This window comes from Rhinolophus hipposideros (genome assembly GCF_964194185.1).
Source record: "Rhinolophus hipposideros genome assembly, chromosome: 7".
Taxonomy (NCBI): Eukaryota; Metazoa; Chordata; class Mammalia; order Chiroptera; family Rhinolophidae; genus Rhinolophus; species Rhinolophus hipposideros.
In genome coordinates this window covers 71,895,609-71,917,669 of record NC_138053.1, presented here as the reverse complement: position 1 = coordinate 71,917,669, position 22,061 = coordinate 71,895,609, and the positions used below count along the sequence as shown (strand labels likewise).

The 22,061-nt window shown below is 35.6% G+C and overlaps 1 protein-coding gene across 13 annotated transcripts in view; it reads left to right on the top strand.

Moving 5' to 3' along the window:
- NNT (nicotinamide nucleotide transhydrogenase) overlaps positions 1–21,759 on the top strand; it is a 90,593-nt gene extending 68,834 nt beyond the window's left edge. For all 13 annotated transcript variants that reach the window (XM_081053887.1, XM_081053886.1, XM_081053889.1 and 10 more), the window contains 3 exons: positions 17,737–17,855; positions 19,109–19,224; positions 20,778–21,759. In XM_081053887.1, coding sequence (XP_080910013.1) covers positions 17,737–17,855; positions 19,109–19,224; positions 20,778–20,927 — 385 coding nt within the window. In that variant the 3' untranslated portion in view covers positions 20,928–21,759. The remainder of the gene's footprint in view (positions 1–17,736; positions 17,856–19,108; positions 19,225–20,777) is intronic.
- The last annotated feature ends 302 nt before the right edge of the window (positions 21,760–22,061 follow it).

Sequence of the window (22,061 nt, the reverse complement as noted above, 5' to 3'; positions counted from 1 at the left end):
GGCTCAGATACTGTTCACGAGGCCTGAGTTGAGGAGATCACAGTCTATACCAACATTGTCCTATAGAACTTTCTGTGAAAATGGAAATGTTCTATACCTGCACTCTTCCAATATGGTAGCCACTTACCTCATGTGGCTAGCGAGCACTTAATGGGCTTAAACTGAGAAACTGAATTAAAAAAAAAAATTTCAATTATAGTTGACATTCAATATTATATTAGCTTCAGGTGTACAGCATAGTGGTCAGACATTTATGACTATTCCTTAAAAGTGAAGTTTTATTTATTTATGTTTTAAATTTTGTTTATTTGTTTTTTGTTTCAGGTATACAAACATAATAGTTAGACATTTACACCTTTCACAAAGTGATAACCCCCCCCAATGTACTACCCCTCTGACATCGTATATAGCTGTTACTATACCATTCACTATCTTCCTATGCTGTACTCCATATCTTGTGGATATATTTTATATGTGTATGCATATATATATAATATCCACTTAATTATAGTTGATATCTTACATTATTCTACTTCAGCTTCAGGTGTATAGTGCATTGGTATCTTAAAGTGGAGTTTTAAATACGTAATCTTATGTGAGGAAACCAAGTTGTAAAAATCCTATTCTAGCCTTAGTCTTTCTACTTAGTTTTCACCCTCTGTCTAATAGCATCAAACCTAAATATAGGCTCATTTTAGAAAGGGAAATTTTGTTATACTAAACTGCAAGATATTTATTAATGGGGTAATACAGAAGTCCTGTTTCTCTGTGGTTTGTTTGATTTGCGGAAGGAGGTCAACGAAAACATTTGAACCACATCAAGTTGTGTCTGTTTGGTTTCTGTTGTTCACACCAAAGAAAAACAATAATCGAGAGGTCTGTGAAGAGTGAGACCCAGTGGTGAACGTGTGGGCTGGTTACTGTTTGACTGATTTAGTTCTCACACTCTCAGGCTGGAAAAGACTGCTGAAAATTTTCTTTTTCTAAAATCATACACTTTTTCAAATATGAGTTAGAGCAACAGCTGTTCCTGTCACTTGCCATTTGGGCTCTGGACTCTGCTCTTGGGAGGATGGCAAAGTAAACAGAATGGCAAAGCTGAGGACTCTTTATTTCTAGATTATTCCTCCTGATCTTGGACAGAGGGTTTGAGGCATGTGAAAATGGGGCCAGTGGGTGATGACCCTGGCCGTACTTTGCATCTCCTGTACACCTTTGGATCTCTATTCTGGAACTCTGCTGTTGGGAGTCCGTGACAGGATTGGCTGGAGTTCTCTCTGGGAAGATAACTGCTGTCTTATGTCTTTATGGGGAAGCTGCTTCACTAGCAGTTTCATTGATATAGTACCATAAGTAACAGAGACAAGGTAACTATTATTAAGTAAAATTAGTTTGTCCACCAGGATGTTAATGTATATTGACATAACTGTTAATGTCTGTTAACAAACATTCCTGTTAGATGCCCATCTTACACTTTTGTGGGCAGATGATAAAAAAATAAGCTGCACAGTGTGCCTAGAACTGGTGAGAGTATCAGGCCAGACGGGATGCAGAATCCTCATCTTCAGCTTAAGTATCACAGCTATTATTAGTGGTAAGAGAGACTTAGATGATGAAATCATAAGGTTATCTAAAATGTTTTACTGTCAGCTGTATTTTCTTCCCTCCTTCCTCCTTTCCTCCATCCTTCCCCTCTGCCTTCTTTCCCTCCTTCCATTCCCTTTCTTTCCTTTCTTTTTTCACTTTTCCCCCTAATCTCTACCTTCCTGTGGTCTATAAATCTGTATTTTTCAACACATAGAGTTAAAATACTATTTTGTGTTAGGACCAGCATTTCTGTGATATACATGGTTCCGATATTTAGTATATTCTTAGATTAATTGAAGATAGATGAGAAAACTCATTGATTTTGTTTTTTAATTTTCACTTGTCTCATTTTCGTAACTTTCCTATTTTCATATAGGGTATTAAACTATGCTTCCCATTTAGTCATTGTTTTGCCACTTAAAGCATTTGCAGACCTATAAGTGGAAAGGATGTGCTAAAGAATCTATGATTTTTCTAAAATGAAATTGTTTTTCTATATTCAATCCACATGTGAAAAGTCGAGTGTATTAGTAATGCCTTCTATCACCGCATATTATGTTTAGGAGATGAGTGGCAATCATAATAAAATAGAGGAAGATGGCTTTTATGTCTTAATTATACTTAGGGAAGGGAATGATTAATTTGACATACCTCCTTTGTTACCCATTGATCTGTATTAACCAGACATCTGGGAAAAACAGTCCAGTGTTAGATAGGTAGATGCAAAGTTGGAGAGCATTGTAAGAGTTGGGCAGCTTGATGGAAGGCAGGATGTGAAAAGAAAGGAATAAGAGGGATGGAAAAAAATGTTCTGAAAAGAAAAGGAATAAGACAAAGGAAATTTTAGTTTCTGATCTGATTAAAATTTGAATTTTATCCATGAGGACATAATATAAACTGCTGTTTTAGGGTGAATTCTGTCACACTGCATGAGAAAAGTAATTATTTGACTTAAGATTTATGGGAGATATTTAATTAAACATGTGTGAATAGTTTCTTAGTTATAATTTTTTTTTAAATTACAGTTTTTTTTTTTTTATTGGGAAGTGGAACAGGACTTTATTGGGGAACAGAGTGTACTTCTAGGCCTTTTTTTCCAAGTCAAATTGTTGTCCTTTCAGTCTTAGTCGTGGAGGGTGCCGTTCAGCTTCACGTTGTTGTCCTTTCAGTCTTAGTTGTGGAGGGCCCAGCTCAGTTCCAGGTCCAGTTGCCGTTTTTTTCTAGTTGCAGGGGGCACAGCCCATCATCCCTTGTGGGAGTCGAACCAGTAACCTTGTGGTTGAGAGGACGCGCTCCAACCAACTGAGCCATCTGGGAGCTCAGCGGCAGCTCAGCTCAAGGTGCCGTGTTCAATCTTAGTTGCAGGGGGCGCTGCCCGAATTGGCAACCTTGTGGTTGAGAGCCTGCACTCCAACCAACTGAGCCATCCGGGAGCTCAGTGGCAGCTCAGCTCAAGATGCTGTGTTCAATCTTAGTTGCAGGGGGTGCTGCCCACCATCTCTTGCTGGACTCGAGGAATTGAACTGGCAGCCTTGTGGTTGAGAGCCCACTGGCCCATGTGGGAATCGAACCGGCAGCCTTTGGAGTTAGGAGCATAGAGCTCTAACTGCCTGAGCCACTGGGCCAGCCCCTATAATTTGTTTTTTATTGAACTAATTTTGTGACTAGAACATAGACTTTTCATAAGAGCTTTTCATCGTTTCACATAATTGTCATAGTTCAAATAATTTATTAATAAAAATAAATTTATTTATTATATAGGATCAGAATAAAATTATTGTTCAGTCTGATTTTGCTGTTTGTGAGTTAGGAAAAGTTAGTCATTTATCTTGATCTAAATATTTCATATTAAAGATGAAATTATATTAGCATACTACAGTTTTTAAAAAGTATATTATGTTGAATTTTCAACATGGGCTTTGTAACAAATTATGTAAATCTCATATTTGAATTAAATGGAAGAGAACTATCCTTGCTAACATGATGACAGTAGATTATCATATTTTTCCTTTCTTTTTTCTATGTGAAGATTTTTTTTTTATTTAAAGGGAATTATAGAAACTTCATGGATTTTGCTTTGAGTGTGTCATCTTTTCATAGGAGAAATGCAAAATATATATATATAGATAGATAGATAACAACTTTTTTTAAAGAGACAAATGTCTGTGAACAAGAGATGGCTGCAGCAGTTACCTCGTATGTTAATGAAATAAATCTGTATTTACAGTTTGCGGTAATTTAGTCCTTTCATCACTCTGTGGAGCTCCCACGGTGTTCATTGAGCACAGCTGCTGGGCCTCTGGTTTTGGTAGATCTCTGAGCCTCAGGACCCCAGCATGCCTAACATCCAGATGTGGTGACATACTCGCACACATCCCCTGTGGACATGTGCCAGTGTGGACATACGATTGTCATCAGTTAGTTATGCCCAAGTGGTGCCAAGAAAAATTGCATCTGTCATACAGTCTGTCTGGCTTCATGGCCCATGATTGATTTAGAGACACTCCTGTTTTCCTTTACTTTGGCCATAGTCATAACATGCTCGCAGAGAGCTGAGATTACAAAATGAAGCATGTGACGTTTCATGACAAGAGCTCATTTTGGAACATCGTGAAAGTTCACTGACGTAGACATTCTTTACTGGCTGGGATATTGCTTTCCAGTTGCTCAGAATGCCTCTGTAACTTACCTAACTTAGGCTTGATTTCTAAAAGCGTTTTATTGCAAAAGATCTTAGGATACAAGAGTACAGACATTTTTTCTCTTTATTTTCCAGTCTTTAGATTGATCTGATAGGCTTTTCATTATAAAGAAGAGATAGTATTCCCAGTGAATAATTCTTAGAAAGAGGTGTAATTTTTTTTTTTATAAACGCATTATTGCTTGGATTATCACAGAAGTCTTTTGAATTTTGGAAAACACATATCAGCTTCTTTGATTAACTAAGTGATGTTATATATTGCTTTCATGTTAATGTTCAACTATCTTTTTATTAATAATTTGATAGAAATTTATTACGAGGTAGTGACAATTCAAGGATGCGTAAGCCCAGTTCCAGCTTTCAAAAGTTTACACAGTATTTTGCCGTGCACCCATATTTTGTGCACCCATATTTTTAGCCCATACTTTTAGGGAATGTGCATCCATATTTTTAGCCCAAACTTTTAGGGAAAAAAATCTTTCATTTTAATTTTTTAATTCAAATTTTTATTTGTTTACATTTAGGTACTTGTTTTTTGTATTATAAAAGAATTTTAGCATTTACTTTTTTACATATTATGGTATAAGAAATTTTATGTAACAAATAATTACAAAACACAAGAACAAATACAAGGTACAAGAAATTTTATGTACCAGTAACAAATTTATGATATGTACTCATCATAGAAAGCCAAGAACTCTTTGTCATTGCAAGTCTGTTGGAAGTTCAACAAAACTGATTATCGTATTCCAGGGTATTATTTTGCATATGGCTATCGTTATTGATTTCTAGAGTTATACTTTTAACTCACAAGCATAAATAAAAGAATTAAAAGCATTTATATAGGTACAGAATTAGTATTACCCATATATAATACCCCTTATTGTTCCTTCACAAATTTGGGTAAAAAAGTGCGCATTATACACGGGAAAATACGGCAGTTATAAAGAAAACAAATACATCAATGAATCAATGAGTGAATTCCATTTAATGTGATAGTATGCTAAGAAAAGTAGAGTAGAATTAGGGGAGGAATACAAAGGAGAGGCAAATTGTTCAAGGGACATTTCAAACTTCTTATACTACTCATAACATGAAAATTTTTATAGGTTTTTAAAAATAAATATTAAATTTTTTTTCATCCTCTGTCTAAACACATTTGGCTGCCAATGGTATTTACAATTTAATAGTGTTTTGCAGTTTTGTATGACATGGTTATAAGTTTAAATATATGTTATTTTTGCTAAGAAATCTTTCATTCTTTGAAGATAACGTGAAGATGAAATATTTTGTCGAACTAACTGGATTTTCCTGTTTTTCATGGATTAAATGTAATTCAAATAAACAGTTTATCCTTCTTAGATTTGTTATGTTTTGGGGTGTAGGAAGAGCTAGGACATGCAAATTTGTAAAGCAATAAAGGTTCATGTTTCTGAGGTGAACAGAAATTAGACCAAATAAATGATCCAGTATCGTATCTCAGTAAAGAAATAGGCATTATTTAGCAGTTTCACGCCAGCTTTGTAATACCTCCTTTTTAGACATGACTGTTTATGTTAGTGACCATTCACTGAACAAATAATTAGATAGTACTTTGTGGTACTGTTCTAGTTTTTGAGAATACATCAGTGAACACACAGATAAAAACAACTGACCCTGCGGAATTTACATTCACTGGGAGGTTATTTAGTAGGCTTTAAGATATTCTGAATTATGAAACACTTATACCCCCATTGTGTTTCCAATTCAGATGCTAGTTGAAATGATGAACAGCTAGAGCACAGGCTATTGTGTCAGACTTGCAGAGTTACAACTGGCACTGTTTGGTGATGAATTAGCCAGTGTTCTGATTTGCTGAGAGAATATTGTGTCTGCACTGAGCCTGCTGTCTTGAGAAATATGGTGGCAGAAGGGTGGGTGTGACGGGAGTTATTTGTGTATTTGGTCAAATGAGTGAAACTTTTGGTGGAAAAGAGGAAAACCGAAGAGAGTATATGTGTTCAGTCACATCTATGTTCAGCCTATGCATTGACTTGCCAGTAACCTCTCAGATCAGAGGTGTCTGTTGTGCTCCTAGGAAGTGGCCATCTTCCTCCCAGATTCCGAATGTTGACCACACTACATTTGGCTCTATACCGTCCACAGCATATTGGTGTGGTAGAAAGAACAGAAGACCATGTTAAAAGCCTGTCTGGGATTTAGGTAATTTGCAAAATCTCTGCCAGCTGTACTATTGGAGGACTTATTCCTTGGAAATCCTGTCACAGACAATTCAGTGGTCTAAGGGAGAAGTTCGCACAATTGATGAAACCACTGCCTCTGATCATCAGGGTGATTTTTGGCTCTTAGTTCTAGTATTAATCTTAATAAACTCTGAGCTGATTTTCTTCAATAAGGTTCGTGTAAACAAGGCAGGGTATAAGTAAATAAAAACCTTCTCATTTCATATTCAGATTCCTCAGTATCTTATAATTTGCATTTTATGGAGCTCACTAACCATTGCATTCAACAACATCATTAAAGTTATTCAGACAGAAAGATGAGATTATGCATAATTTTTACTAAATCTCTGCAATGTGCCAGATTATAATCAGAACATTAGTGGCAAGTTATAATTTTAATTTTTTCTTTGATATCATTCTTCATAGTCTTATTGGTTATTTTGAAATAAAAACTGTCAGTAGTCATACAATTTCTGTTCTGGGTTTGGTAGCTGGATTTGGTTTAGTGATGGAAAAGCCATATTTGGACACAATCTTTAATGATCTCCTCAGAATGGAAAAGGGGTTGAGACTTGGTTCTGCAGAGGACTCCGTTGTGTATGCACTGGATCACCTGATCTGATCCTCCTTTGATGACTTCTCATTCTTTGGATGGCCTCAGTGTCACAGGTCACATGTACACATGGAAAATATGACCATTGCCTTTTGTCAAGCATTTCCTCATTCACGTCATAGAACAGATTCTAAATTCTGTATTAGAAAAATTGTGATCCTGAGACATTTTTGTAAGCTCTTTAACATTCATAATTTTCTTCCTGAAGAAAGGCAGACCATGAATGAACACCAGATTTCAGATCAGGGTAGCAGATCAGCCCTTATTTGCCTTCACAAAAAGAAAGAAAGGTACATAACATTCTCCAGTTCTGGCTGTTGGACAGACCTAGGAAATTTAAAGAACAATTTTTTTTCATTTGAACTTGTATGAGTGAGTTCGTCTGAACCACTGCTTCTAAGAAGCACTTTCACAATTTTAGAAAGCTGGGTGTCTATCCTTTTGCCTAAGAAGCTTTGTCAGAAAGTTGATTCCACTGCCTTTTTCATTAATTAGTTTTTGTGGGCAGTGTCTGCCTTGTTAGGAAGATTTTTTTTTCCACTTCATAATCATGTTTCTCTTCAGATGGATAGGCTAACCCTTCCCAGTTGGTCCCAACCTTTTCACCAGCAAGGGTGAAATTTGTGTCACATTTACCCTGCTTTACGTCTTACAAGGTTTCATTCTAAACATTTACTGTAGTTATTTATTTAAAAAATAATTTTTTCTTGTGCTTTTAATAAGTGACCTGTAACTGTCAATTAGACGTTTTGATCAGAAAGTGATAAACTAAAGAAACCTCCGTTTCAAATCCCATCATATTTTTCACAGGTGAAATGCACAATTAAAAAAAAATGAATATAGTCACACAACTTTTTATTACCTTCATGGACGCTCCTTGGAATGGAACATGGCCACATGCAAAGATAGAATATAAAGGTCCTTAATATGTGTAGCTCATACCAGCGACTCTATTACGTATGACATCCACAGTGGAACTCCTAACCTGTTTTGTGACTGAACATTGTAGTGTAATTCTAAATGAAGGATTCCTGCCTTAGGAAGCAGTTGAATTGGAGAATCTTTAAGGTCTATTTTAACTCTTAAGGCTTACTGATTGATAAATATTTATGTTTGAAAACAGAAAGAATAAGTAAGCTTTTAATAAACTAACGCTTTTTAAAATTTTCCCTTTGTTATGTCTTTTTCCTAGTTAATTTGTCTTTCTCCTAGGAGTTGAGAATAACATATTTTGGTAAATTGTGGGATGATGTTATTGGGAAGGCATAATTCCAAAATGCTATCAATGTACATTGTCCTATATGCAGTTTGACTTTAAAATATAAAACACAGTGAAAGAAAAGAAATTAACCCTTTGAATATCTTGAGTATGAAAATAGATTTTGCAGAACGACTCCCAAAACATTTAACCAAATAGTTGAGGGTTTAAAGATATATATATTTTAAAATCTGGAGATCCTTTTCACTATTTATAATAATAAGAGTTTGCAAAATGGAGAAAACACTCTAAATGCTTTAGAACCAGGGCACAGTTGTCCCTGTAGTTTCTTTGTCTTATCTTGACTTGGGGTACATTGCTCTTCTTCATGGTTTATTGCTGAACTAAATCTGGATATTTCCATAATATTTCCATAATGCAAGAAGGAGAATGTAGCTTATTTGAACAGTTGTGGTAGGATCCATGTGGTGAATGTTTTATACTCTTTCATCGTCCCTCATGTCCAAGAACCACTGCTATAATGTGTCCTGGTCAGGACATATTGTCTCCATGGCCCACGATCATGGGAGTTCTTGTTGTTGTGTCCCCTTTAAAACATGTGGTATCTGAAATCAAATGTGAGGTTTCAAAAAAGTCTAAGAGTGGGGTTTTTTCATCATGTATTAAAAACCAGGCTTAAAAAATTATGGTGTTTTTTTGAATTGCTCCCTTGCCACATTTTACCCAGTTCATGTGGTATTCATGAATAGCTTATATGCTTTATTATTTCTTAGTTAATTTAAAAGGCTCTGAAGATTAGGTTTTTCATTTGAGTAGATTATTAAACTTTTTTTTTTTAAACTGTGCCTGGGTCTATTTTTAATTGGTGACTGAGGTCTTAGCTTTTATTTTATAATGTTCTGTGAAAAGCTTTATCATTTTCATATACTGTGTTTCCCCGAAAATAAGACCTAGCCGGACAATCAGCTCTAATGTGTCTTTTGGAACAAAAATTAATATAAGACTCAGTAAAATAAGACCCGGTCTTATATTAATTTTTGCTCCAAAAGACGCGTTAGAGCTGATTGTCTGGCTAGATCTTATTTTCGGGGAAACACGGTATGAGAGAGAAAATAACAAAAAATGTTAAAATTTTTCTCGCTTCAAGATAATTGAAGAGATTGCTCTGACTTGGTGGTGTTTGTTGTCAGGGCAAAAAGTGTCTAATATTATTGGTGGAAGGGTTAAATACAGCAGTTTGAAATTTGACTCTTACCAAAGTAAATCTGTGTTTGAATATTAGTTATGACCAAAGAGTCCAGTATTCAGTTATATATTTGCCTTAATCTGTATTGATTATATAATTTGTCTAGTGTTTTGATGTAGTTGTGAGTACAAAGAATTTCTAGCTTTTATTGGACTATATTGATGTTTACTGGGATTTCAAGGTAATAATTAGAAAACCAACTTAGAAAATGTTGATATGAAACCAACATTTGTTTTAATGTAGAAATGTGCATTTCTTTTTATATAAATGATCATTAAAATGTGCATTTATTTGAAAAATACAGAACATTTATATTACAAAAAGAGTATTTGAATGGAATATCATAATTGCAGGTTACATTTATTAAAGGTTTATGTGTGCCAGGCATTGAGCTAAAGTGCTTCATATAAAAAGCTCTCTACATGAACTGTCTCACTTAAATCTTATAATAATCTTCTGATGGGATTTTATTATTAATCCCATTGTACACGTGAGGAAAGTGAGGCACATAGAAGTAAATTGTCCAAATGTTTTAAACTCAGGCAGTGGGACTCTAGAGCTTTTTCTTTTTTTTTAAAATTAGTTTCAGGTGTACAAACACAATGTAATAGTTAAGACATTTACACCCCTTACAAAGTGATAACCCCCCTCTACAAAGTGATAACTCCCCAATCTACTACCTCTTTAACATCGTATATAGCTGTTACAGTTCCACTGATTCTATTCCCTATGCTGTACTCCACATCCTGTGACTATATATATATTAAATTATAGTTGACATTCATTATTATTATTATTATTATTATTATTATTTGACATTCATTATTATTCAGCCTCAGCTTCAGGTGCATAGCACAGTGGTCAGGCATCTACACCGTCCGTGAAGTGGTCTCCCTCGTAAGACAAGTGTAGAGCTTTTTAACTGCTACTCTATACTATTTCCCTAAATTCTTTTTCTAAAAAGAGACATAGAAAGTTTATGTAGTCAGCATACCTTATTGAGCACACTGTGTCGTTTAAAACCCCTTCCATTCATCCTCCCATGTTCAGTACCTATAATAGAATGCTGGATATTGTGGGAACTGATAAATAAATAAGACATGGTTCCTGTATTCAAGGAGCTCCCAGTCTGGAGAGCACAGTCATATTAACCAGTTGTTATGATGCAGTGCATCGTAATGAGGAGGTATATAAACAAAGAGGTCCGGGAGCATGAAAGATCTTTCTGTGATCTCATTTTAGTAGTTATTTCCCTTCTGTAGAATCTTGTGGTCAGGGACAGCTGACTCTGTTTTGTTAAGTATGTACGTAATAAAAATAATTTTCAGTTCAAAGGGAAGAACTAAAAGGCTAGTAGGCTTTGCATTTTGGAATTCTGGATATTCTTCATGTGATGATGGAACATTGATGAGCTTTGGCCGTCAGTTCCTGGAAATTGCCGGTCATGGCCAACCAATGTCGGATATAATTAACATTAATACATACTTTGGAGAGTAGCCAGTTCCATGGGCCAGAATTGTTATAAACTCACACTTACTCAACATGCATATACGTATTTCTACAAATTTAGTGTGTTCTGTTATTTCTCTCAAAACATTGGCATTCTCTTGTAATAGCCTTGTATGTGTGTTTCTCCAATCTTAGAGTCGTAAAGTTTGGTATAATAGATTATTATGCAAACAGATGTAAAGTGATCTGTCTTTTGGGATACTCAGCATAACATGTTGGTTAGCTTTGTTATTATTTACTCTTCCCAACTAGCTCAAAAGAAACACTGTCTTTATGAAGTCTGCGGCTAATCAAATATTATAATAATAACTAATACATTTGGAGGTCTTTGATTTCTAATTTGGTCCAAGACACCTCATAATGATGATAGCCAGGTAGATTAATTTAAAAAATAAGCAAAGGCAGTATTAAAAACAAACAAATAAATAAAAATTAAACAAAAAATAATGGCATCAAGAAGGGATACCAAGTTGAAATCCAGAAGTAAATCACAATGTGTATATTGGTTTATTCAGCTAATAGAGGCCCTATTAGCTGGAATTTGAGGACTTGAAAGGCAGTTTGTAGTAGGGTGAATAATTGCCCCCAAAGATATTCACCTCCTAATCCTTAAAAATCTATGACTATGTTACCTTACATGGCAAAAAGGACTTTGTAGATTTAAGGTGAGGATTTTGAGGTAGGGAGATTATCCTGGATTATTCGGGTGGGTTCATGTCATCAGTAGGGTCCTTATAAGAGAGAGGAAGGAGGGTCAGAGTCAGAGAAAGAAATGAGACAATGGAAGAAGAGGTCAGAGTGATGCAGCCACAAGCAAAGGAATGGTGGCAGCCTCCTGAAACTGGAAAAGGCAAGGGATGGATTTCCCCTTACGGCCTCTAGAAAAAATGGAGCCCTGCCAACTGTTTGATTTTAGTGCAGAGAAACTGATTTTGGACTTCTCACCTTCAGAACTATAAGAGAATCAATTTGTATTGTTTTAAGGTACTGAATTTGTGGTAATTTGTTAACAGCAGCAATAGGAAACTAATACAGACCTCACATGTCATGTACTACAGTGACTCTTAAAAAAAAATCTCACCAATCAGGTCTGGGGAATAGGAAGGGGCGGGGCGGGGGGGGGGGTTGGCAGGAAATACTGGTGATCAGGAGGATTGGGAGAGTAAGAGAGATTTTTTGGTGTCTGAGATTACTGTTAACATCTCCAAAGAGTACAAATGAGTAATTCATGGCAAATATTACTATAGGAGTGAGGTAGAGCAATGTCTTATAGTTGTTCTGGAAATTCTGAGTCTCACCTAGGCTGTTACTAAGGGTGTTAAGACCATTGGTTGATCCCTCCCCCTCCTCCCGTCCATGAAAGGATATTTCAGCTGTTGTAACTGTCTAGATTATGTCCACTGCCAATCACCCATCCTTCTCATTTATATGTGAAATACTTCTGAGTCCATTTTGTACTGAATAGGTGGTTAGTACATCAGCTCAGATTCGTGAGCCTTTGTCTCCCCTATCCACAGAAAAGAAGGTTGAAACTTGCCCTAACTGGGAAATTTGTTTTAAATTAAGAGGAAGTCTTTTTTTTTTTTCCAAAATTTAATTCCAATTCTTTCTTTTGCATTTGAAGACCATTTTCTTTTTTTATTCTGTTGTATGAAAATGAGGACTAGTTGGTGAGCTTGTTTTATTTAGTCTGCTTAAAAATAAAGTTTTGCCTGTTTTTCTAGCCAGTTGATCTTTTTTTACTCAGAGTGTGTTATTTTCTAAGTGGTTAGGTATTTTGTGTTTCTCTTGAACCTTATCCAAGCACCCTCTGATCCTTTTAAGCACCGGGTCTCCTCAGTGATAGAAGTTACAGTACCATTTCATGAATGTGGGAAAACAATCCTGTGTTAATTTGGAATGTTGACTTGAAATTGACCCATTTGAAATACAAATTAGCATTAATTTTGAATGAAAATCAGCTGATTAATAATGCGTTCGATGCATTAGTAAGAACCTCTCTGTAAAGCAGAATGACCTTTTTTTCAAACTAAAATTTTTGATTTTAAGCTATGTTCTTTTGGAAATTAGTGTGTTCCATCATTATTCAAAAACTGACATATCAGGTGTCTGCCTTTGTTGGGGCACGTTCTATTTGCCTTTAGTTCTCCCACAAATTATTTAGAAGAATGTTGAGTTAAAATATTCTGTCAGTACCCATGTATACCACACGGTGCATTAAAATACATAAGAAATTACAGTTTCAATTTAAATTCTTCTTGACTGAGATTTGGTTTGTTAATCTTGGTAATCTGTTTTGTTAGGTATTTACAAGGAATTATTAGCTGGGAAGAAAGGGAAATATGGACTCTGTCCCTTAATCAAATGCCTGTTGAGCAAAAAGTATAGATGGTTACTATTTCTAATAGCTACTCATTCTTCTTTTTATTCAATTTCAATAAAGTAGCTCTCCGAGAAAGCAATGAAAGTCTTTAACATTTTTTTTCTTTTTCTGTTGAAGTAAGAGTAAGGGACGGGCAAACTGCTTTGAGCTCTCTTTAAGACCTTACAAATATCCTGCTCTTCATCAAACTTTACTCCTTAGGTTGAACATGTGCTGATGATTTTCATCTGAAACCAGTTTTTATTATGACGGTTGCAAAATGGTGGTTTTATACTACAGTTACCAGTTGATAGTCTACCACTGTGGGGAGAGTATGCCTTCTTTCCTCCCTTCTTTCCTCTCTCTCTCCCTCCCTTCCTCCTTCCTTTCATTCTTTCCTTTGACTTATGAATCTGTTATCAGTCTTGACTTATGAATTCCCATTTTCCCCAGTGGTTTATAATCTATTACTATCCTCATTTATTTTGATATTCAAATTACTTTTGGATTTTTCATATTTTAGTCTCATGTGTGCCCTTAAAGCCACATGTTCCACGTCACTCTCATGTGCATTTTGTTTTGTGCTCTGCCTTCTTTTCTCACTTTATGCAAGGATTACACAAATTCAGTCTTTCCTCTTTTTTGAAATTTGAATTGTTTATTACACTTAAGTGAACTTTACCTTCTTTGAGCCTGGTAGTATCTTTTTCTTACTGATTCTGTTATTGCCCATGAATCTGACGGTTGATTATTTTTTCTATCATCATAGAAAAAAAGGTTCAAAGTCCTGAACTAAAAACTTGTGACGCTTGTTCACAAAATCAGGCACCTTTGAAACTTCCATTCATTTTGTCTTTTCCAAAATTCATGGTAATCAGCAAGCTTAAGAGTGTATTTTGGTTATTTTCATACGATGCATTTTCTTTCCAAGTCTTTTTGTATTCATGCTTAAAATGCCGTATTATTATTAAAATTTTTAAATGATATTTGTTTTCAGATTTGAGGTTTAGCAATAACTCCCATTTAATAAGCACATACTTTGATGCCTGGACAATTTTTTTTGCAAATGTTTTATCTTATTACCACTATAAAAATATTAAAATTTTAAGGTAGCTATTTCAATCAAGGAGTCTGTGGAACATTTTGGAAATGCTTTCTCTGAGACAGTTTGAAAACAGCTGCAGTAGTGCTGAATATAGCTTGTATTACTATATGAAGAGTGTGAACATAAATTGTCAGTATTTTGCCTCAATTGTTTTCAAGAGTGATCAAAAACTCTGGTGTGGTACAGAAGATGACAATAGGATAATAATGTCTAGTTAAAAGAAAACAATCTTGTTTTTAGAGAACATTTAACAATTTTTACTCAAGTGTTAAACTGTTATATTCACAAAAATGATAGGAGAATTTGTGGTTGAAGAACTTAAAACCTTATGAGGTGGTGAGGGTGGGTGGTGACCACTGTCTAGATAAACTGATAACTGCCCTTAATTTTATTCTCACTAACTTAAAACTACACATAGCTCACCGAGGGAAGAGATGATCAATTTCTTCTAAAAGAATCACAGATTGTTAATAGTTCATTCTATGTAGTTCATTTCTACCTTCTACTCCCAGTAATTTTTTCAAGATCCACATCGCCAGCACTGAAGAAGTGCTGAAGAATGTTTTACCTTGTTGTACTGAGAGACTTTTTTTTCTCCTCTGTCTATTTGTCCATGCAAATATTTAATGTTTCTTTTATAATTTGTAGCACTGATGAAAATTTCTTGGCTCTCAGTTTTTCTCAAAGCACACTATACATTGGGTTCTTGGAACTCCGTATTTCATCTATTCAAGCAGATAAATAGGTATTTCTCAGACCTCTTCTACAAAGTTTTATGGCGCCCTTGGCATGATGTGAGCTTATAATCACAGCTGGTTACTACTCTGTGGGAAAACTGACAGCCAGTCATTAAGTAAACTTGCCTAACATAACATCACACAACTGGTTAACTTGAGCTGTTAACTAAACAAAAAGTCTCTTAAATGGCTTAATTCTCGGGACTATATTGTATAGTAGGTAAAAGTTCAGACTTTGAGGCAGAAGGATCTGAGTTTGAATCCCAGCTTTTAACTATTTACTAAAAAATTTGTGCAAATTGTCTAGCACATTCTAGAGTCAGTATTAGCCATTATGTCAAAATATATGTCAGCAGCCCCTCTGCAAAGAAGATACATCACTTCTTTTTTTTAAATATAGGAATGCAGCTCTAAAACTCAATTTATTTAACTAAAGTACTGAGTTTGATTCAGCTGCCCTACATTCTAATTCTTGGTAGAGATTTTTGAGGATGATTAGGGATAAAATGAAATAATATGAGAAGTCATTTATAAATTGTATCACAATATAAAAGCATGAAGTGTTAATTTATTTTAAACACAGTTAATTTTTTTATACCATAGAAACTGTACTCTCATAGAAAATTTGGAAAATATATAAAAAAAAATCAGAAATACAATGATCTGTTGTACAACCACCTAGAGATAACTATTTTCTTTCCTTTTAGCCCTGAGTTTTGTCTTTTTTAAACATAAATTGGTTATTTAGGAACATGCAGTGATCCCAGAAGGAAGATTATGTAAAGGAGCATTTGATAAAAGAAAACACCTGTCACTTGATGTCTTCCCCCCCCCCCCCACCCCATTACAAGACTCAGCAATTCAGACTCTTCACGATCAGTTGTAATGGTGTAGAAAACCATTTGTCAATTATCTGGACAACATAAATGGCCATTTTATAGCTTTTTTCAGGTCTGCTTTTGGGAGGTGTCGATTCTTATGCTTCTTTAATCTGTTCCTAACAGGACCTGTATTGGAAGTGGAGAGGGAAGCCTGGCTTGGCAATAGTTCCTGTGAAAAGTAACAGGGCATCTTACATGACCACAAGTTTGGTTGAGACAGCAGTGTGTTGGGCTGGCTGTAAATGCTAATGCCGACTTAGGCTTCATCAATGAACGATCTGAGGATGTGATCTGCTCGCTGTGCCTTATGCATCTATGTCACATCCAGCATATCGTTTGGGGGACTGAGGTTGGAGCTGGGCATTGCTAGTGTAGGAAGAGGCAACTAGGACAGCAATGGATCTGGACGCCTTGTCAGTCATTGAATAGTTAAATTGAGAATGGTTTGCTTAGCAGCCATCCTAGGATAGCTGAAAGTAATCTACATTATGAAGGAGGGAGCAAACTCATGGCTCCAGATGGCAAAACTACAGATCTTGGAAAGTGATGAGATAGGGGTTCTCTTTGGCTTAATATAATGTGTGTGTGTGTGTGTGTGTGTGTGTGTATGAAAAATTATCAGGGTTGTCTAGTAATGGAATAGACCTTAGGAAGGGGTAAGTTTCTGGTCATTGAAGGTATCTAAGCTGAGATTGGATGGATCCCTGCCAAGACATATTATAAAATGCATTTCTTCACTGGATTCATTCACTCACTCGCTTTTTATTGAATCCTTCCTATGGGCCAGGCATTGTGCCCAGTGCTCAGGAGACAGAGATCAATACAGTGGGTAAGAGGTTGGATTAAATGACTTTAAAAATGCCATTATGGCTGTGGCTGAAAGAAATTGCTTGATGAGTCAGTTTCTTTTGTCTTGGTAAAGTATGGAGCTCTGATTTGTGTATTATTCTGTCTCTCAAACACGCCAGAGTGTTACTGTCCTATTTCTTTTGGGACGTGGAGTAATGCTTCATATCATTCTGTAAGAGATTGTAGGCTGTTAATTTATATACGTGACAATATTTTATTTTCCTGCCTTTGAACATAGAGGTTACAGTTGAATGTAGAGTCACCTTTCGATGGAATAATGTTGATTTTTCATGGCAAATGTTTCATTCCATGCTGATCTACAGAAGGTTTTAAAGATTCAAGATTTATCAGAAAGTATAATGAGAGAACGCAGTGCTTATTAAATGTAAGGTGATATTATATATTAATGTTCTTGGAAGTTCATTGTACTTAAAACATATATAGAAGAGTCAGGTTCTAAAGTTACTCTTATTTTTTCTGAGAAGAGTTATAGTTTGTGTATACTGAGATATTAAATCTCCAACTTCAATATTTATAGATTGCCTACATATCTGGGCTAATTCTATTCCTGCTTGTGGAGATCAGATAGTACCAGGAGAAGTAGAGGTGCCAAGAACAAAGTGTGCAGATTTGGAGGTGATATTGGGATCTCCGAACATTTTGGCCCATTAAGTAAGGCCAGCTGTTCATTTGTTTCATGTCTAGGTTTGGAATTCACCCAGTTGCAGGCCGCATGCCTGGTCAGCTTAATGTGCTGCTGGCTGAGGCTGGGGTGCCATATGATATCGTGCTGGAAATGGACGAGATCAACCAGGATTTTCCAGGTAAGTCATGGGTGTGCTGGTGACATTTAAATAATCTTCGTGTGAAGAAAACAATGCCCGTCTTAAGACATAAATTGTGGGCTCACGGAAGACCTACAGTCAAATGAAGAATAAGCTGTTCCTAGTAGGTACAAGTTGAAATTAAATAAATGAAACACAGTACTGAATAAGGGGCCCCAGATTTGTAAGCAGCATGAGTAATTTCGTTCCTATAAGGAGAGCTGAGGGATGGTGAAAGCCCTGAGAGGCAGTGCAGTGGAGTGCATTCCCGAGGGACTTTGAACAGACCTGTCTTTAGAATCCAGGTCCTGACTCTCACTCGTTTGTAACCTTGAACCAGGTACTCAACCTTAGGTTCCTCATTTATAAAATTGCTTCCTTTGATAATTTAGTGTCTGATGCTGGCAGTGTTTACTGGTTTCCAGTTGTACCAATTCATGGTCAGTAAAGTTGTTTTCTGTTTTCTGGAAGTACTAGGACTTCACTAGGTAAGGTGCTGTACTTTCTGGCTGTCATTGGGTAGATGCTGAATGCTAAGGACATTTGGCCCAAGATCCTGTTAGTTATAATTAAACCAGTTTCCTCTGACAAGTATGCCCTGTAAATGTAAAAATACTGTTTATTAGAGAAAAATAATGAAATCGTGTGTATTTCTAGATTCACATGGCATTTTTGGTAAATTTCTAATGTAGTTTATATTATAATCTTTAAAGAGGGAATTTTGGCCATTTTAATTTTATGTCCTCTTTCAAATATCAGTGTTGCTAAACTATGTGTGAAACCTGCCAGTTCCAGGAATTATGGACACAGTTTTAATATAGTCCAGGCTCTTAGACCATTTTCTTTTAGATATCAAGTTGCATTTTAAGTGGTCATTTTAGAAGTTGAAAATGGAACGCAGATATTATAAAATAATGTAACTGGCAAGATCATGTTGGGATAATAAAGAACGATAAAGTCACATTAGGTAGATCCATTGTGGGGAGGTAAAGCATAATAATGCAAGCTCTAGTCAGGATGCCCAGGTTCCGATGCAGGAGCGATTGCTTTTTAGCTGTTTGACATTAGTTAAGTTACTTAACCTCTCTGATTAAGCTCTTTGTACAGTTCCTGGGACAAGTGTGGATCCCATAAATATTAGGTTTTGTTATTATTATGTTTGTAAAGTCAGATCACTCTAATTGGCCTCAAAAGAAGTGAAAGTGACTTCTTTGAGTTTCATGTTTTATCTTTTTCTTTCTTTCATTATGCAGACACTGATTTAGTCCTTGTAATTGGAGCTAATGACACTGTTAATTCAGCTGCTCAAGAAGACCCCAACTCTATTATTGCAGGCATGCCAGTTCTTGAGGTCTGGAAATCAAAGCAGGTAAGGTTTCTGACTTGTGTTTCGTTCCAGTAATCAGGGGTCTCTTAAAATACATATACAGCACTTGCCTCGGTCACTTGATGAGAAATGACAATTTTTTAGGAGGCCCAGGAGTTAATGTTTAGGGTCCAGTTCTCTCTAGGCAGCTTCTGTCGGTTCTGTGGTCACCAGAGAATCTGAATGAGTGCCCTGATCATGAGTAAAACTAGATGAGATTATGTGGATAGATTAACAAAATCTGTAACCACAGCTGAAAAAAGAGCTGTGAGCTTTTGGAATGAGTCTGGCCAAAGTCCAGGTCGAGTCGAGTGAAGCAGATGGCTTCTCTCTGGGACAGAGAACCAGTATCGTTGCCTTCATATATGAAGAGGAGCACATTTTTTCATTTAATTTTTTTGAAAGGGAATTTGTATGTTGTTATGGGGTGTCTAGAAGGAAGGTGATTTGGAAATCCAAACAGCAACATAGCATAAGGAAGCAAGCTCTGCACATGCACATTACTTCTGAAAAAGCTAGTTGCTAAATTGCAGAGAACTCAGAGGCTCATTCATTTTCCTTTACCCCAGCAGTGGGCACTTCTCTTTACCATTCCGAAGTCATATCTGCATTTTCAGAACTATCATCACATAATTTACATTTCCCTTTTAATCTTGTTTCCCTTTATTATAAATATGGAAGTTTCAAACTTAGTATTTGTGATGATTGAGTAGATATACCATATACTTGTTTGTGTGTATATGAACAACTATTGTACTGGTCATTAATATTTGAGAGTTTGCAGAGTGTATTATTGTACTAATGCTATTTGAAGCGTGAACATATTTGTACTGCTGCCATTTTGGGATAGATTACATGTCCTAGGAAACCATAGGAAGGCTTTTCATTTCAGTAAGAAGTGACTTGCTACACACCAGGGCAGTGACATCCATAACCTGTGTAATTGTATATGTCTCTGTGACATCAGTATTAGAGATGGGTTTACCCCTTCCATTTTGCTCTGTAGGAACATAGTATTAGTTATCAGCACTCTCCTTGTGACAAGCTAGATTGTTCTTGGGTTTTTGTGTTAGAACTTTCTGATATATTTGACCTTAAAGTGATGGAATAGGAACCTTGCCATTTTCCCATTCAACTACATTCATCTTAGGATTTGTAGTAGAAGCTTTTACACTATTTTTGTTCTCTTTAGCATATTCAGAAGATGCTTATTTTTCTGACTAGAAAATGTTTATACATAGTCTTTTTATACATAGTCTTTTATAGAAAAAAGCACTAAGAAGAAAATCACTTAATAATCTTATCACTCAGATAAACTATTGTTAACATGACTTTTTTTCTCATGGGTATTTGTATGGACACATTTTAAAAATTAAACTTAATGCAATGTAAATATGCATTTAAAAATACTCCTTGTATATTTTTAATGTCTCTATACTAAAGAATTAGTAGTGGTACTTGCCTTGTTCAGAGTTAGGGCAGGGCAATGCTTGTGTGCCGAAGACGTCCTAGCCAGATCTGTTAAATACACTCTCTCACTTACTTTTGCTTTGTAGGTCATTGTTATGAAGAGGTCCTTGGGTGTTGGCTATGCTGCCGTGGACAATCCAATCTTCTACAAACCTAACACGGCCATGCTTCTAGGAGACGCGAAGAAGACATGTGATGCACTGCAGGCAAAAGTTAGGGAATCCTACCAGAAGTAAATTTTAAAGACGAAGGTGTTGTCTAACAGAGACACCTCTTCAGCTGTGGGAACAGGCAAATAAAGTATCAATATGTACAGCTTATATACATCTGTAACAAAGCCCTTGGAAGAAAAGGAAGACTCTGAAGAAAGCAAAGGAAATACAGGGAGATTTTCCAGAGCAGTGATCCCTTAATTTTAAAAAAAGATTGAGCATTCTAAATGTCTTTCTGTGTATATCTTTTGTGTTATGAATTAAAAGTATTTTATAAAAGGAGAAAGAACAGCCTCATTTTAGATGTAATCCATTTGGATTTTTAAAAAATTCCTCATTAGCCAGTAATGTTTTAAAAAATGTTAAGTCTTTAGGATTTTAAGACTGACTACACATGGATCTGAAAAATCTGGCACAGTGTAAACTTTACAGGCACCTGCATTTATGTTTGTTCAGCAAATGTGACTAATTTGAAACTTTTATCGACTCTTGAGTTGTCCTCTTAACATTTAACCGTGATCAAAATCAGTCATATCAAATTGGTTTCAATTTTTCAAACTGTACTTTTCAATTTTAGATTTCAGGGGTATATTTTTCTCACTTGTATTTTAATACATTAAAGGGCGGGATAATCTTCTAAAGATGCTGGAAATATTTAAATCTTTTGCTTTGTATGTTTCATTAGGACACCAGTGAAACATATACTTTGAAATAAGTATTAGTTGTATTTTTAAAACCCCATTTCTAATTGGAGATCTGTTTAATTGCTGTCAATTTATAATGTGTAGTACTGTACTAAGTGCACTTGAATGGAATTCAACTATTTGCCTAATAAAATGAGTTCATTATGTTTGCACAGTGATGTAGCAATTGTCTCTGGCGACAAAAGGCTAAAATCGAATAGTTCTGCCTGTTATTAACATCTGGGGAAGACTTGCTACTATAAAATAGATGAACTTAATCTGTCTTAATTGTTTGCAAGGTTTTCTTTTTCCAAATCAGAGTGTGTTTCGAGATCTTATGTAATTGAGCCTATTTGGGATAATTGGTGTCACTTTTTGAAAAAATAATTTTTGTTAAAATTATTGGGGTGACGTAGGTTAGTAAAATTATATAGATTTCATGTGTACATGTCTATAATACATCATCTGTATATTG